Source organism: Paralichthys olivaceus, chromosome 8 (genome assembly GCF_024713975.1).
Source record: "Paralichthys olivaceus isolate ysfri-2021 chromosome 8, ASM2471397v2, whole genome shotgun sequence".
NCBI lineage: Eukaryota > Metazoa > Chordata > Actinopteri > Pleuronectiformes > Paralichthyidae > Paralichthys > Paralichthys olivaceus.
In genome coordinates this window covers 14,509,849-14,524,794 of record NC_091100.1, presented here as the reverse complement: position 1 = coordinate 14,524,794, position 14,946 = coordinate 14,509,849, and the positions used below count along the sequence as shown (strand labels likewise).

Below are 14,946 nucleotides of genomic sequence, written 5' to 3'. Positions count from 1 at the left end.
AGGAGCCATTAAATTTAATGTTGCCAAAAAAAGGGAAAAAAATCCCAAATTAAATAACACTGGCATGGATCTAGCCTGACTGAGGCAGATTTTCCAAAGGGCCTTGTAGTTTCCATCTTTTACCAATTTTCACGAGTGGACTGCAGATAATTGTTCTAATTTACTGGAATCCCTGCTCCCCAAAACAGCCAATTTATTTATGTTTTTGTACTGGTTAGCTCTGGCTGTGGTTAGCTGCCCACAGGCATCTTCCTGTACTTGCCAACATGCCATTATAAGATCAATCAAGAGAAGGCGCAGAAAATGACCGGACACGCTGAGGAGAGATGAAAAAGCCTCGACTGGAGGTGAGTCACAGAAGAGAATCAAGAGGGCTGTAGTTGCCTGTCTGAACCGGTTACAGGATTTATCACACGCTGTGGGAGGTCATTTATAGGATCCTATTGACACAACACATACTGTATCACATGCTGTTTGTGTGGAAGGACTTAAGGGAACAGAGCAATTCATCTGGTCTTATTCATCCTAATGGTGAACTACTGGTTACAACCTAATACTGCAACTACAGTACGTTATGGTTCAGCATCTTAGCTTAGCATGTATTACTTTGCCTTATATTACAGGAAAACTTTTAAGATTAGATTTATGACTGCACCTTTGTTGAGTGTATTCTGCAGTTATTTACATATAGCTGTCTTTAAAATAACTGAATTTCATGTAGGGTTAGGCTTATGTAAGCTGAAATCAAATCTGAAATATGCCATGAATACTATTGCATAATTTACACAACTGCATAAAATACGCCAACAAGTGATACAGTACATTAAAACATATCACAGAACATCACAGGAATCCATTATAATATCAATATTCTATATTGCTCTTGCTGTAAAACAATTAAATGAAAACGGCAACATGTTAAGTGTTGCTTCTAATCATAGCCTGGATATAAAGGTGAATGATGCATCTCCACCTACTCTCACTATCAAAAGAGTTGTTTGCTCTACCTTTTCATTTTGGTCCATGTCCCATTCACATGAAGGAGGAGAAGATTTATGACCAATACTGAAGTCAAACACCAAGGGGCAATAAAGATGCTTTGGCTTCACTTTTGAAGTGCAGTCATGTCGCCCATCTTTATATACAGGCTATGCTCTTAATATTTTCTGACTTCCCTATCCTGTTATCACCTAAATCCCCATTGGTTCCAACTGACGAAATAAATATTACTAAACAAAACAAACACAAAAACAGCAGGGGAGCTTCTTGCAAACACTGTGGACCATTTTAAACAGCAGGTTTGGTGCTCTGCTGAAGATTTACAGCAGCAGGACAGTGTATGTGAGACTGACCCATAATAAACCACAGTGTCCATGTTGATGGAGATGAATTATCTTTGGTTTAAGTCTTTACAAGGGTTTTGTTTACATTAAGATGAATATATGGAAGAGTATCACTTCTACATACAACTACAAAAGACATCTGGCTGAAGCATCTACATGGTCAACGAGGAGGAATATCACTATAGGACCTCACAGTCAGGGTGATAGGGATTTTCATGACAAATGTCTATCCGCTACCGCAGCGTGTTTGCCTTGGGTAGCTGCAGGAGGTTGAGCTGACCACATTCCTTCTTCCTGTCTCCTCCTGGGTCTCTTCTTGTGCCAGGCTAACAAACCATTATGTTGTCAGATCAATAACGAGGCTGAATGCTAAATGACTGGTCACACTGGAACCAGATGAAGTGGTGGTGATTCACATGTGAGAAATGTGGCGCTACAGGCCTGGAGCTGATTTCCCAAAGTCATCTCAGCATGACAAACGATCAAGGTCTTGTCATTAATGCACTATTTTTACCTGGGTGGGTCATTGTACACAGAAGACCACTACAAGAAATATTTTCTCCCAAGTGCAATTATTAAATTATTAAGTATAAGGTAACTACTTTTTGGAATGGGTCTACTGTACTGTCTTTGAATAAAGTCCAAGCTCTCCAGTTTTTTACTATTGTTTTTATTTGTAATCTATCTTCTTGTTTTTCTATAGAGTTTACGACTTATTCGCATTGTGGGCAATAAAGTCCATAGCAGCAGTTTGAGTGGTCAGCTCAGACCTGCGTTATATCTGCTGCTTTATCCACAACACAGGATGTGGTGAGAGGATTCACAGGGTCATATAAGACCATTAATAAATCACCAAGGTTTCAACATGTATGAGACATTATTTCTATTATTCCACCACCACAAAATGTTATAATGCAAGACTATAATAGCTACTGCTGCAATAAAGGGAAATCCCCTGAATGCAAAGGCAAATGCACCATTTTATGATCCTGAATGCTGGTTTAGTCAGGATTTGTCAATGTAGAGCAGCCGAGGCTTACAGAGCGAAAAGTGAGAGTGCACCAGTATGTGAGCCGCTCCAGTGACAATGAATAACAGATGGGCTCTGAGAGGAGGCCGAGGGTGTTGAAGAGGACTTTCAAAACAGGCACATTTTTGTCAATAATAAATACTTTTCTTAATACTTCCAAACAAAACAGGTCACATGGACGTGAAGATTGCGAGCATGCATCACTTCCTGTGGAATAAGCAGCTGAAAGGCTTCCATCTCATGACGACATGACGAGATCTGAACCTGGGTTTTCTGGTTTCTGGACCTGGGAGAGTTATTCCTGCTCACAAATATTTATTAAACTGTCTAAAAGATCAAATAGATAGCATATGGGAATTCTGCTTTGGAGTGGAATTTCACGTTAGAGCAAAGCCAAGTTTGCAAAGAATGATCATCGGTGGAGTAAATGAACAATGACACTCGGTCTGGGTCAGCTTCCTGGAAACCAATGCTTCAAACAGATAAAGACAAACGCAGATGAAAGTGAATCCATACATTTTTAAGTTATTCTGTTCAGGACTGAACAACCTGGAAACTATCCCAGCATGCACGGGGGGAGAGGCGGGGTATAGCCTTTACAGGTCGTCACTCTATCACAAGGCCATCGAGTACAGGCAGGGAAAAGTATCAACGTTCACTCAGCTCTAACCTGTATGTCTTTTGTCTGATGGGGGGGTGACCAAAAGAAAACCTACACAGACACAAAAGGCACATGAACATTGTGCCCCCCCCCCCCACCGGATTAGCCATATATAGTGTTATGGTAAACTTACTTTTGACATTTCAGTGACCGTTCAATCCCTGCAAACAGCAGAAAAGCACAATGTCATCATCTTTCCCCCATTATCGCCGCTCCTGCAGCCACATTTACCCTCAACATCAACAATGAAATTCTCACAAAGGGCTGGGGAACATCAAAAGTGACTTCATCTCTTTGATAGCCGCGGATCTGTTGCATACTTTTGCTTGAGAGAAAAAAAAGCCCACAGAGCTCTGCTTAAAATTCAACTACAGAGTCCCATCAGACTGCACGCCTGTGGATTTCACTGGAGATTATGACCTCAATCTATTATTGACACGGTGTCTGTGAACATGAATGATTTAGCATTATTAGATGACACTAATCAGCTTGGTTACAGTTGCCTGCAACTCCTTCAGCTCTTTTGTTGGTCGGAATGAAACTCCAGAGAGAAATGAGGACTGAGCAGCATGCAAGTAAGTGCTTGTGTCTCCCAAGTCCTTGGGAATGAACCCTATGAACTCCCCAAGGTGTGTGGAGTGAAGGCAGAGACAACCAAAGCTTACAACAACTCCCCCATCTAGTGGCCAAGTCCTGTCATCACATCTAACAATCTTCCTTTCAACACAACAGTCCGTTTAATTCAAACCAGAAACAACGAGTGAATCTGTGAGTTGCATTTAATGATTAAGACGTGCATGTTATATTTCAATGTGTGTTTACGATGTTTAATTTATAATTATAGTTACTGTTTTTATTTGCCTTGTTTTTTTGTAGTCCTGTAAAGTGCATTTCAGCATCGTTAAATCTGTTATACAAATAAAATGTATTAATATTATTATTAATGTAGTCAAATGGGATGAATAGACAAAGCAGAGGTAGGCCAACTCGCCCTGCTGCAGGGGTGAACCTCATGTTCATGGAGATAGACATGGAAAGGGTTGAGCACAAGTTAGAAAAAAAATTAGATTTATTGCTGTTATGAAAATGAAGATCTGAACAGGCAGGTAACGATTTGTCGCTGTTACACAATCAACCCAAAATGTCTTAGTAAGGTTGGCCGTCCCAAATTAAGATTCCTCTTCTTCTTCGTGTATTTGTTGTGAACATGTGCAATTTATAAACAATACAATTTATATAACTGCTCAACTTATGACCAAAACAGTGTCTCCGATTCAGGTGCATTCAAACACAAAAACTTAAAAGATAGAAACTATTATTTTAGTTCTTTAAAAGACGAGCAAAATGATGGAGCTATGAAATCCAACAGCAAATGCATTCGTGATAACAACAGTCACTGAAGTGTGACATTAACTAAAATCATTCCTTAAGATCGCAGAAGCCTAACCAATTAATATCTTGCTATTTAAAAGAAATATAAAATCTGAATATAAAATAGAACCAATGATAAAAAACAACTTGATTTCAACCCAGATTCCACCCTCCAATAGCTTTAACAATTTGATTTTGCATAGATACTAACCTGAAGGTTTAAATTTAATGTCTTCCACTAATGTTTAAGATTATAGGAAGCAAGAAAGATAATGACTGAACAAATATTCTTGGCATGGGCACTACGACCAGAAAATCTGCACAGTGCCATTAAGAGCTAAATAAAAAGGCCAACATCTAATTTTTCCAATGGGCACCGATGCACTCCTCTAACTCTACAGAAAATATGTGGCTTACTCGTCAGCGTCTGCAAACTGGCCTGGCTCAGGGGGAGTGTAGTACCAGGATAGCTTGAGAGGACGTGGGTGGCGTTTGGCTGGTCTGTAGTTGACCATCAGCGGCAGGTCGACTCTTTCTCTTTGCTTAAGTGTCAGATCCCGCAAAGCAAAATGAAGCACATCCTCTGGATCTGGAAGAGACAAAAAACTCCAGTCAAACATCTGTACTTGAAACTTTTCTTATAAAAAAACCAAACATATCGACATTTTGGTAGAAAATGTTTTTCTTTACCATAGGGTCTGCACCCAAAGGACATCTTTTCCCAGCCAGTGAGTGTGACCTCTTGGACCTCGTCCTCCCAGTCTTCCTCCTCTCGTGGCACCACATAGACTCTGTAGAAGTTGAGGGATCAGCTTAAACATTTCAACATAAGACAAATTTCATCTTTGCAATGGGCCTGTTTTATGATAAGAAATCTTACAGTTGATTTTTTTTTTTTTTAAATGCACTGGTATCGGATGAGTACTCGGTATCAGCCGATGTGTAAAGTCCTGGTAACAGAATATGTAGAGCTGTTAGCAGGTCCATCGAAAGAGAGGAGACAATGGGGTGGTATTTTTTATTTGTCAATAGCTGCAATTTCCTTCATCTTATGTCGTCATAATGGCTCAGGATTACTTATATATATAAAACATTGAATAATATTGACGTAATAAGCATTTTGGCTGTATCACAAATCAGACATCAGGTCGGTGACTCACCTCTTATCACGTCTGGATTTCTTCCTTCTCCTCCGGTTCTTCGCCGGTGCTGCTGAGATTGACAGGCTGGGCCCTGGTGCCGTTTGGTCACAATTACCAAGCAAAGCTGACATGTCTAGACTTGCGGCCCCATTGACTGAGACACCATCTGAAATGTCTGAGCTGCTGACCCCAGCAGAGGCATCAGTCACGGCACAAATCAAACCTCCTCCTTTCCTGAGCGTCCTCGGGGGCGCTGCTTCAGTGCACTTGCCTCTGCGCCTGTGGTTAATATAACCATTAAGCATGTGTTGTGGTTTGGTGCCATTCAGAATGCCAGCTGGTGTGCTCTCACTGTTCTTCATGGCAGAAGCTGGGCAGCCATTATGAGAGGCGGTCCCATTAACAATACCCGAGCCTAGGACATGACCATTGACCAGACTGCTCGCTCTACAGGTGCTGTGACGCGTTCCTCCTCTTCTACCCTTGACGTTCATATCAATCTGAAGCATTGCGTCACCTGTGATGTACAGACAGAAGGTTCGATATAAAAGCAGAATGAAAGAAAATTGAAATACTGGGTATTGTAGTCAGATGTCATACCAAACGGACAAACAGGATTTCTCAGTGAATAAGTTGAAATAATTAAAACTGATGGCCAGAACAAAGGCTCATGATATTCTGAAGTTATCCAAGAGACCTAAATGTTTTTTATATTGAGGAACATCAAAGTTATAATTGACAGACTGGGAATTACAGCAGATGGTGTCTTTCTCTTAATCATCAAAGTCCACTCACTGTGTGGATTTCAAGTTAACGTCTAAGTCTGGTTCACAAACCTTTAGTTTTAGTGGGAATGAGCAGCTGTACATTAATAACTTAACACACAACATTTAAGGTATGAATCTAGTGATATTGTATATTTGTGTTTGTAATTCCTCAGTGCCATCAACCATTACCATTGTATCAAATGATATCCAAGAGCTATAAAAGATCAGGTTACTTCATTGTGAAGAATGTGTTTTGTTTGGAGTCATTCCCACATTCTCTTCCACAGCAGCAGTAACAGCTCTTAATCCTCCGGTGAAAATAGTCCCTGTGATGTACAGTGCACACAGGTTTGAGTAACATTTGATCACTGCTGAAATCCAGCAGATTACAGGGCCTGATTTATATTGTTAAACTATAACAATACAATACAAACGTTTATCACCCATTTCAAGGATTCATGTCTTTAGTAGGAATAAATGAACTTGAGTGCTACAGCTTAGAAACTCAGTATGTTGCTTTTCCACTTTAGATTGTTGTCAATAACAAAAATATACAAATTTAAAAACATTCGTTTTTAAAATTGTAAAGCACAGTAAACCATATGTAGTATGTTTAGAGAAAAGGGGCAGATACACGTTTCCTACTTCCTCCTTATTGTCCAATCAATTGTGCAGTCTGTGTGTGTGTGTACCACCTGTTAGCTTAGCCACCTGCTAACACGTCTCAGTAGTTAACCTGCTGATTGACAGATGGAGGAATATTTCAACCCATTACTAAAACGATTCTAACAACCTGCGGCTGAACGGAGCTGATGTTTCCGGGCTAACCCGCTGACCTCTTACCTGTACCATGGAGCTCAGCAGCAGCAGTGACCCACACACACTGAGGGGGCAGCGGGTTAGCAGGAGGGACAGGTGCCGGTGGGGGGCGCCATGACACAAAATGCAAGTCACATCGGTTCCATGTTTGCCGGTTTGTTTGGGTTTTAGAAACCTACGGTGGCAGAGAGAGATCAAGGCACTGCAAATAAAAAAAACCCCAATGCAAATAAAAAAACACTGCAAACAAAAAAAACCCTGCAAACAACGAAAAAACCCCACTGCAAATGAAGGAAACGCATGCAAATAGAAAAAACACGTGTAAATAAAAAAAACATCACATCAAAAATCACAAATTAAAAAAAAAAAGGCAAATAGAAAAAACACTTACAAATTAAGAAAAAATGCAGATAGAAAAAAACACTTTGTCAGTTTGAGGACACATGCACTGCAAAAAAAAGTCACGACACATGCAAATACAGGTACGTGCTGCAAATTGCGAAAATGGAAATGTTTCCATGGGACCCACAAAAGTGATGAACCTGGCTGTAGTTCAATGCTTTGAGAGGTTCCATCACCACTGATGAGCAGCAGACTTCAATACCTTCACAAAGATTTAATTGTTGTTGTGGGACTTTTTGCTGTTGTTTTCATGTGCAGGTCATATTATCATACGTCTGTCAAATTATTTCTGTGGAGAGTTAAATGATGCAAAACCATCCTGCTATCTCTCAAACGTTCTCTAACTGAAAACATGGTGAAACTGCAGTATTAATTCAGATAACAGGCAACAGGCCTTGGTTGAATCATATGTTTCCTTGATGGCCTGGATATTTGAGACGACACTGTAGATAAATAGATCATTTTCAAGGTGGTAAATGTTTTTATTTACAGAAAAACAGCTTTATCACTGCGACGGTTAAGAGATCAGTAGCATTCACTGACAGAACAGAATAAGTGGATTTATGTTTTAGAAATTGTAGTTTATTGTGAGGACTGAAAACAGTTTAAAATGATGACATTTCATGAGAAAGCATCACTGCCAAAGCCATTTTATTGCCATTTATAGTGATAACATTGCATTCAATAGTCCTAATAATAAAAACATTTCAATCAATGCACTGTTGAATTTTCTTTTTCTTTTTAGATCTAGGTTGGCACGAGCAGCTATATATTTGTGAAGCAAAACAGGACAAAAATCAGCAGTTGGAAGATAAGTTAATATTGCTCATAATGCTCAACATTTAGTGTCAGATAGGAAGACGATTTACAACCATGTAAAAAGGCCAATTCAAAGCAAATTGAAAAGCAATGGACTCACCATAACAAAAAAACTGAGACATTAAACAGAAAGTCCCCCACTGCGTTAAAAAATATAATATTACATTGACAAAATATTCCCAATTTGCTAACCTGGTTTGCGTACCGTACAAAGCATTGTGCTATAGTGCTTTTCTAATGTGAACACCTAAAGCAATCACAAGTTCTCTCATGATAAAACTGTATAAAATCTCATTTTGTCAATCTGAAAAAACTGTGGTGAGTGGCACGTGAATACAAATTATCACTATATAATTACAACATTTACAATTCCAGAAAATATGTCGGACACAGACATAGAAACGTACCTGTGGAAATCTATAGCAACGTCTTCCTGAAAAATGTCCTCAAAAAGGCACAGACAGAAGAAAAGTTGAACCATGCAAAAGGAAACAAACTTCTTTTTTGTGCAAGGAAGCAAAACTCAAGTTTTAAATCATTACATGACACAGCAGATTGTAATTATTTCCCATCTTAAATAATGACCTCAGTACAGTACAGAATACTGTTCATGTCTCACACCGCGTCTTACGGATTTAAATTCAAAAAGCCTTTTTTGGCCACACACAAAGTGAAATATCAAGTTGTACATTCATGATATTTACAGAATAAGAGAGTATCAGAGAGCCATTCTCTACAATCTGAGCCATGTAGGCTTCAGAGATTGCGAATCTGTTGGATTTTTTCCCGTCTTTATTCGACAGCGTGGTGTTTCTGTTTGAGAGCAGGATTTACTGATGTCACATTCAGATTTTGCTGTGCAAAAATTGGAGTAAAGCTAACACACCCACGATGTGTGTGGGAGACTTTCATTTTCAACACTACAACTGGCATTTCTATTGGTTGGGGAATTTTGAAAGATTTATCGCACAAAATAATCCAACCGCAGAAGAAGAAAAAAACAAGAGCGAGGAAGAGAGAGGAGAAATCAGAACGCTTTCATGTGCGCACAGGAGTGTGAGCGCAGGAAATCTGTCCAAGTGACATTATATCCTGCAGGCAAACTGAAGACCACATTCTTGAATAAAGTTAGGAATAAAAAAACATACTAATCCAGTTTTTTGTACCAAAAAGGTGATGGACGCTCACATCCAGTATCTGAGTTGATCTGACTGAGCATAGAGAGACAAGTAAACCACGTTACAATAGCTCCTCGTCACTCCACCTTATGTCCTGTACATTCATATCATTACATTTCTGTGCAACATCATTGGGTCTATTGCTAGAGACAGAGAATCCACTTTCAAGCTCATGCTCTTTGCTGGCGAATAGCAGCCACGGAAGTATACAATTTAAAGACACTCCTCGGTTGCAGCCTCATAAAGTGACACTCTGCTGCTCGTCTGAACCGACCTAAGGGCCACTTCTCGGTGAAAAAAGGTTCACCACTGGACTGATTGACTCTGCAAGTGCTGTTTCAAGTTCCTGGAAGACATGTTCTCCAGAATATAAACAAAACAAAAAACGTCACCTTCAATAAACCCTTGCTGACTTCACAAAAAAACCAACCCTCCTTTGATAGCATCCTCCTTCTCTTAATTCACCTTTTTCAACTTCAAATCGAGGAATTCCTCATTTCTTTCTCTCACCACTTCTGCCTCCGTCCTCAGTCTACTTTCAACACCTGCTGGTCCGAGCACATCACATCCATTCAGGGAACACCGACATGACAGGGGGAGAAAAGAAAGCAGTCTACAGATGGGGCAACAGTGGACTGACCCGTCTCCGTGTCTGTCTTGCTCAGGTTTACAGTCTTGCATGTCAACTTTGTTTGTCTGTCTCACTGTATTGTCCTAAAGTTCTCTCTACACTTTACCTAACTGCCTCAGCTAACATTACACCAGGAAACAGTAGAACCCACATCAGGTCTGATACATCATTCCAGTTTTTAATCCCGAGAACTTTATGTCCAGTGATGGTTGAATGCAGGATCTCCAGTTTTGTCTTCAGTTTAGAGGAGTAAAAACATTGCAGGGAAGATCACGCTGCAGAGTCACAGCAGTATGATCAAAAGTCAGAGAGCAACCAGTGGCTCTGTAGTTCCGTGAAAAATCACCTTGAGCCTTTGCTGCAAAGAAGTTCTATTCCAGCCACAAACAGCAGGGGGCGATGCCTGTCTATTTATATGTCCCGGTTCTCTGCTTTCTGGTACAGACTCTGGAATCAGGTCTAGATGCAGCAACTGGAATGATCCTCGCCCTCCCGAGTTCGAGGATGAGTCTCACTCCAGTTGAGTCACTGCTAGTTCTTTATCTCCAGGATGGAGGGGTTGTGGTCCAGGATGGACAGGATGATTTTGTCCATGTACTGTCGCAGACGCCGGTTGATTTCCTCCTGCTCCTTCAGGGCTTCCATTAGCTGGGGACAGAGAAGTATGTCAAACGTCTTTTCATTTCAGTTATTTTTAACACTGCACACATAAAACTATTCCTTTGTTGACCCACTGCAAGAACATACAAAATTAATGTCACTTTGTACAGAGAAATGCTGCTGGTCTTTTTATGCATAGATAATTTGGATTATGGATTATTTCCATGGTACTGGTCAGCAGTTATGTGTGTATATGTGACCATATACATAGTGATGACCTGCATATTATGCACAACAGATTCAAATCTACAATAGTGCAATATCCAGAACACTGGTGCTAGATATAGAGTTCGGCTCTAAGTTAATATTCTCTCTACAACTGTATATAAGTATCCTGTAACCTTGTTGAAATCCATTTAAGAAAAGAGTTCAGATCATAGACTGTATGTTCTTCCACTATCTAGAATGAAGCTAAAAAATTATGGATCAGATACATACGTTCGACCAATCGCTTCAGTCTCAGCTGTCAATATTGTTCAGAATAATATATGCTGATCATTTCCATTGTCATTTTGTAAAGAAGGTTGAATGTTTCTGCTCCCAATTTCTACCTGGTCTCTGGAGGCATTGTCAATCTCTGCAGCCAGAGACTGGGCCTTGGTCTGAGTGGCGAACAGGTTCTTTGCTTCATATAGACTGAGGCTGAGGATCTGACCGTTCAGATCATCGTTCTGCTCCCTCAGCTTCTGGTTCTCCTACAATGCAGAGTCAGGGAGGGAGGGAGAGAGGGAGAGAGACAGAGAGAGAGAGGGGAGAATGAGATATGCATCTGGACCACACAGGTACATTAAAGCTGCTTATGTTTTGTTTTGTTTTGAAATGACCACTACACAAGCCTCACTCAGCCCATTCGCCAAAACACTGCATGTGGAACCTCAGCCAGCAGCACACACAGCAATGCACATCTATTTCAGCGACACCTACAGGACATGACATGGGTTACGCGTGTTACGGAACAAACTGCTCCCCTGCTTTGTTAGGAAAGCTCCATGATTAAGTTGCCTGTGAGCGCTGACAAGAGGTCAGTTTGCTTTATACCCTCATTCGATTCTTAACCATCAGTTGGGAAGAGGGGTTTGCAACACTGACCCCAATTCAGCTCGAGCAAGTTCACACTAGTCCAATATGATTAGTGGTTAATGGGGAGGTCAGACGTCATAGAAGCAATTTTACCATTAGGCCAGGGTGGAGCCAAGCCCCAGACAACACCAGGTGCTGGAATTCAGAGGGAGGAAAGTCCTGGGACGCAAACGGCTGGACACACATACACAGACATTTACAGAGGCGCACAGGCAAGAGTTCACACCTCGGAAAAAAATGCATCTAGAATGTGTCCTCTGGAAACGCTTGTGTCACTTTTCCGCTCTATACAGAGAGTTTTATAGTAGACTGCACAAAGATTTGTTTTAACCCAGTCTGAGCTTACAGATGCATCTGACGTCATTGTTTGTGTGTGTGTGTGTGTGTGTGTGTGTGTGTGTGTTGTGGCAAAGTATCATTATGTGGTGATCAGTGTTGATATTGTGGCCATAAATAAATTGAATATAGTTTCACTGAAAAGCATAAAAATAAGTTTGATTCATGGTGACACTGGTGGGTCAGAGGACGTCAGCTGAGTTGTTGGTCCGAACCAAAAAAAATGTGGCCACATGCATCCAGGACCAGCACAGAATGTGATTTACTCATCAGATCTCAAGATGCATTTTGGTGAGTTCAGACCTGAACTTAGTGCTGACCACTTTGAATCAGACCACTCAGGACAGATGTTAATACCAGGTCAGAACCGGGTCCCAGATAGTGACTTTATCCTTCTCATAGATGTTGCAGGTCAGCATCTGTCAAATCAAAGCATTGACCTACACACAGCTTCCTATCAGATCCCAGACAATTACACTGCATTGTTCTCCGGCTAAAACTGCCAGGAGAAGGTGATATAAAGAAAGACATGAAAAAAGTATCTGCAGACCGAAGCTGGTAAAAAACCCATTATCTCCTCTTCCTCGTCTTCACTTAAGTGTGACAGGATCGGCTCGAGGCTACTGGAGGACATGGACCTTATACCTTCCTTTATCAGTCTTTTAGCAACTTCTCCTTTTGATAATAACTTTTGGCTCAGGTCAGTGGAAGCACAATTTCCAATCCACAGCATGACATGTCGCAGCTTACAGAAAACGTCCTTTACAGGTCTAATCAGAGGACATCTGAGGAACACTCTCATCTGCTCCCTTATCTCTCATGTTTACTTTGCACCAGGTCTGTTCACTTTGCGGAGACTGGAAGCAGGAGCATGATATTCCAGTCTCTTTACAGTAACTTTGGTAGGCAAGTACCTAGAGGCAAATGTATTTAGGGAAAAGTGAAACCAAAGAACAGAGAATCAATATGTTGAACAGTATTGCCACATTGAGCTGGGTTAAGGTCCACTGGACTCTCGGTCACATCACTATCAGTACTCTATGCTGAGGATAGTGCTGGGAGTTTTAAAGGAGTTTTTAGGGAATAAGAAGGGCCAACACGATCTTTACCAACCACCTGTCCACACTGTGGGCACAGTTACACATAACTGAATGCAGGTGAATGATAATTGCCTGCCGAGGCAGAAAAGCCTGGTGAAGTGCGCTGAGCTCTGCAGGGATAAATGTAACTTGAGTATGAATCTATGAGCTGCATCTTCTGAAACTACTACTAATATTTCCTCCAAGAGTAACGTACTGTTTTTGTACAGCAACTGTGTCATTTTACAGAAAAAACAGATAACTGGCCAAAAAACACAAATTGAATTTAATGTGGTCATTGTGTGGAAAGCATTTCTTGCTCACTATGCAGATATCCCTGAAAACCAAGAGCTACAACTCGCAGTCTCACACACAACAAAATATTTGAAGAGAGGCGTTTTCATCAGTACCTGCTTGAGTCTCTTGACCTCGTGTTCCAGCTCCACCTCCCTGGTCCTGCAGTTGAAGTCGGCCAGGCTCGTGGAGGAGGTGCGGCCGCGGCCCGGCCTCTCAGTCTCCAGCTTGAACAGCTGCAAATGCTCCAGCTCTCGACGCAGGTCCTCTATCAGCTGGACAAAAGATAAAGGACCGATGAACAATGTTATATAATGTCAATGCAGCTTTTTTCTGTGTAGGTGTATGAGGTGACATAACTGCAGTGGGAGAGAGAGAGAGAGAGAAAGGTGAAAGAGAGTTAGCAGTAGAACAGAATCCATTTGTGTGTGTGTGTGTGTGTGTGTGTGTGTGTGTGTGTGTGTGTGTGTGTGTGTGTGTGATTGCACAGAACAACCCTCTCACCTCCTGCATGGCGTCTTTCTCTTTCTGGAACTGGAGTCTGTTCTGTTTCAGTTTGTCCATCATCTTCCTGTAGAGGTCCATCTCGTCCCTCAGGCGCAGACTGGTGTCCTCCAACTTGTCTGTCATTCTTTGCTTCTCCTGACAAGGGACAGACATACGCACACAGGTCTGGTTTCAGAGTGAAGTTATTTAAGTAAAGTTTAAATATATTAAGTTTAGTTTCTGTGACACACATTCGACAACATGTATAACTGACAACGATCCGGTTTGCTGTTACTTATTTACACTCAAAAAAGAGGTGTGGTTCAATACGCAGCCGTTCTCACACCCATCCTGTAACTAAAATGACAATTCCTCACGAGTTGCCCTAGATGTATTCAAGGAAACATAATGTGCTCATATTCAGGTTGATCATTTCAATTTGGGTTATCACTTGAAAACATTTACGTGCTCTGCCTTTCAGAAAACACCTTGACGAGCAGTGTTGTTTGTGACTTTACTGCGGACTTTGGTCTTTTTAACTATTTAACAAAAACCTATGTCACACTGGAAGAAAGAAAAGCAGATGTGTTCTTTAAAAACAAAGCAGAATAACAAAAGGACAAACAGGATTAAAGTGAGCAAATATACATAGACAAGTAAACACGACTTACCTCATCCAGTTTCTCCGTCTGTGACTTGAGTCGGCACATGTGAAGAGACATCTCACAGTTTTCCTCCTCCAGCTGCTTAACTCTGAAAAACACAGGATCCTGTGTGTCAGTGTACATTTATATATAAATGAGTGTCTCATAGTGAGTGCAAGCCTAGAACAGCTGTAGCCAAACAAT

The 14,946-nt window shown here is 40.9% G+C and overlaps 2 protein-coding genes across 10 annotated transcripts in view; both read right to left on the bottom strand.

Annotated features, from left to right (window-relative positions):
• The window catches only part of LOC109627448 (uncharacterized), a 65,377-nt gene extending 58,059 nt beyond the window's left edge, over positions 1–7,318 (bottom strand). The window contains exons 1-5 of one of the 3 annotated variants that reach the window (XM_069529963.1): positions 7,158–7,318; positions 7,010–7,053; positions 5,566–6,064; positions 5,096–5,196; positions 4,823–4,994 (exon numbers count right to left, since the gene is read on the bottom strand). In XM_069529963.1, coding sequence (XP_069386064.1) covers positions 4,823–4,994; positions 5,096–5,196; positions 5,566–6,056 — 764 coding nt within the window. In that variant the 5' untranslated portion in view covers positions 6,057–6,064; positions 7,010–7,053; positions 7,158–7,318. Of the gene's footprint in view, positions 1–4,085; positions 4,995–5,095; positions 5,197–5,565; positions 6,065–7,009; positions 7,054–7,157 lie in introns of those variants that run through there. The other 2 variants (XM_069529962.1, XM_020083972.2) reach the window with 2 other exon arrangements.
• A 777-nt stretch (positions 7,319–8,095) lies between these two features.
• rab11fip4b (RAB11 family interacting protein 4 (class II) b) overlaps positions 8,096–14,946 on the bottom strand; it is a 49,899-nt gene continuing 43,048 nt past the window's right edge. For 2 of the 7 annotated variants that reach the window (XM_020084364.2, XM_020084366.2), the window contains 6 exons: positions 14,770–14,851; positions 14,117–14,254; positions 13,729–13,887; positions 11,997–12,077; positions 11,375–11,518; positions 8,170–10,811 (listed from right to left, as the gene is read on the bottom strand). In XM_020084364.2, coding sequence (XP_019939923.1) covers positions 10,695–10,811; positions 11,375–11,518; positions 11,997–12,077; positions 13,729–13,887; positions 14,117–14,254; positions 14,770–14,851 — 721 coding nt within the window. In that variant the 3' untranslated portion in view covers positions 8,170–10,694. Of the gene's footprint in view, positions 10,812–11,374; positions 11,519–11,996; positions 12,078–13,728; positions 13,888–14,116; positions 14,255–14,769; positions 14,852–14,946 lie in introns of all 7 variants that reach the window. The other 5 variants (XM_069530200.1, XM_069530199.1, XM_069530197.1 and 2 more) reach the window with 4 other exon arrangements.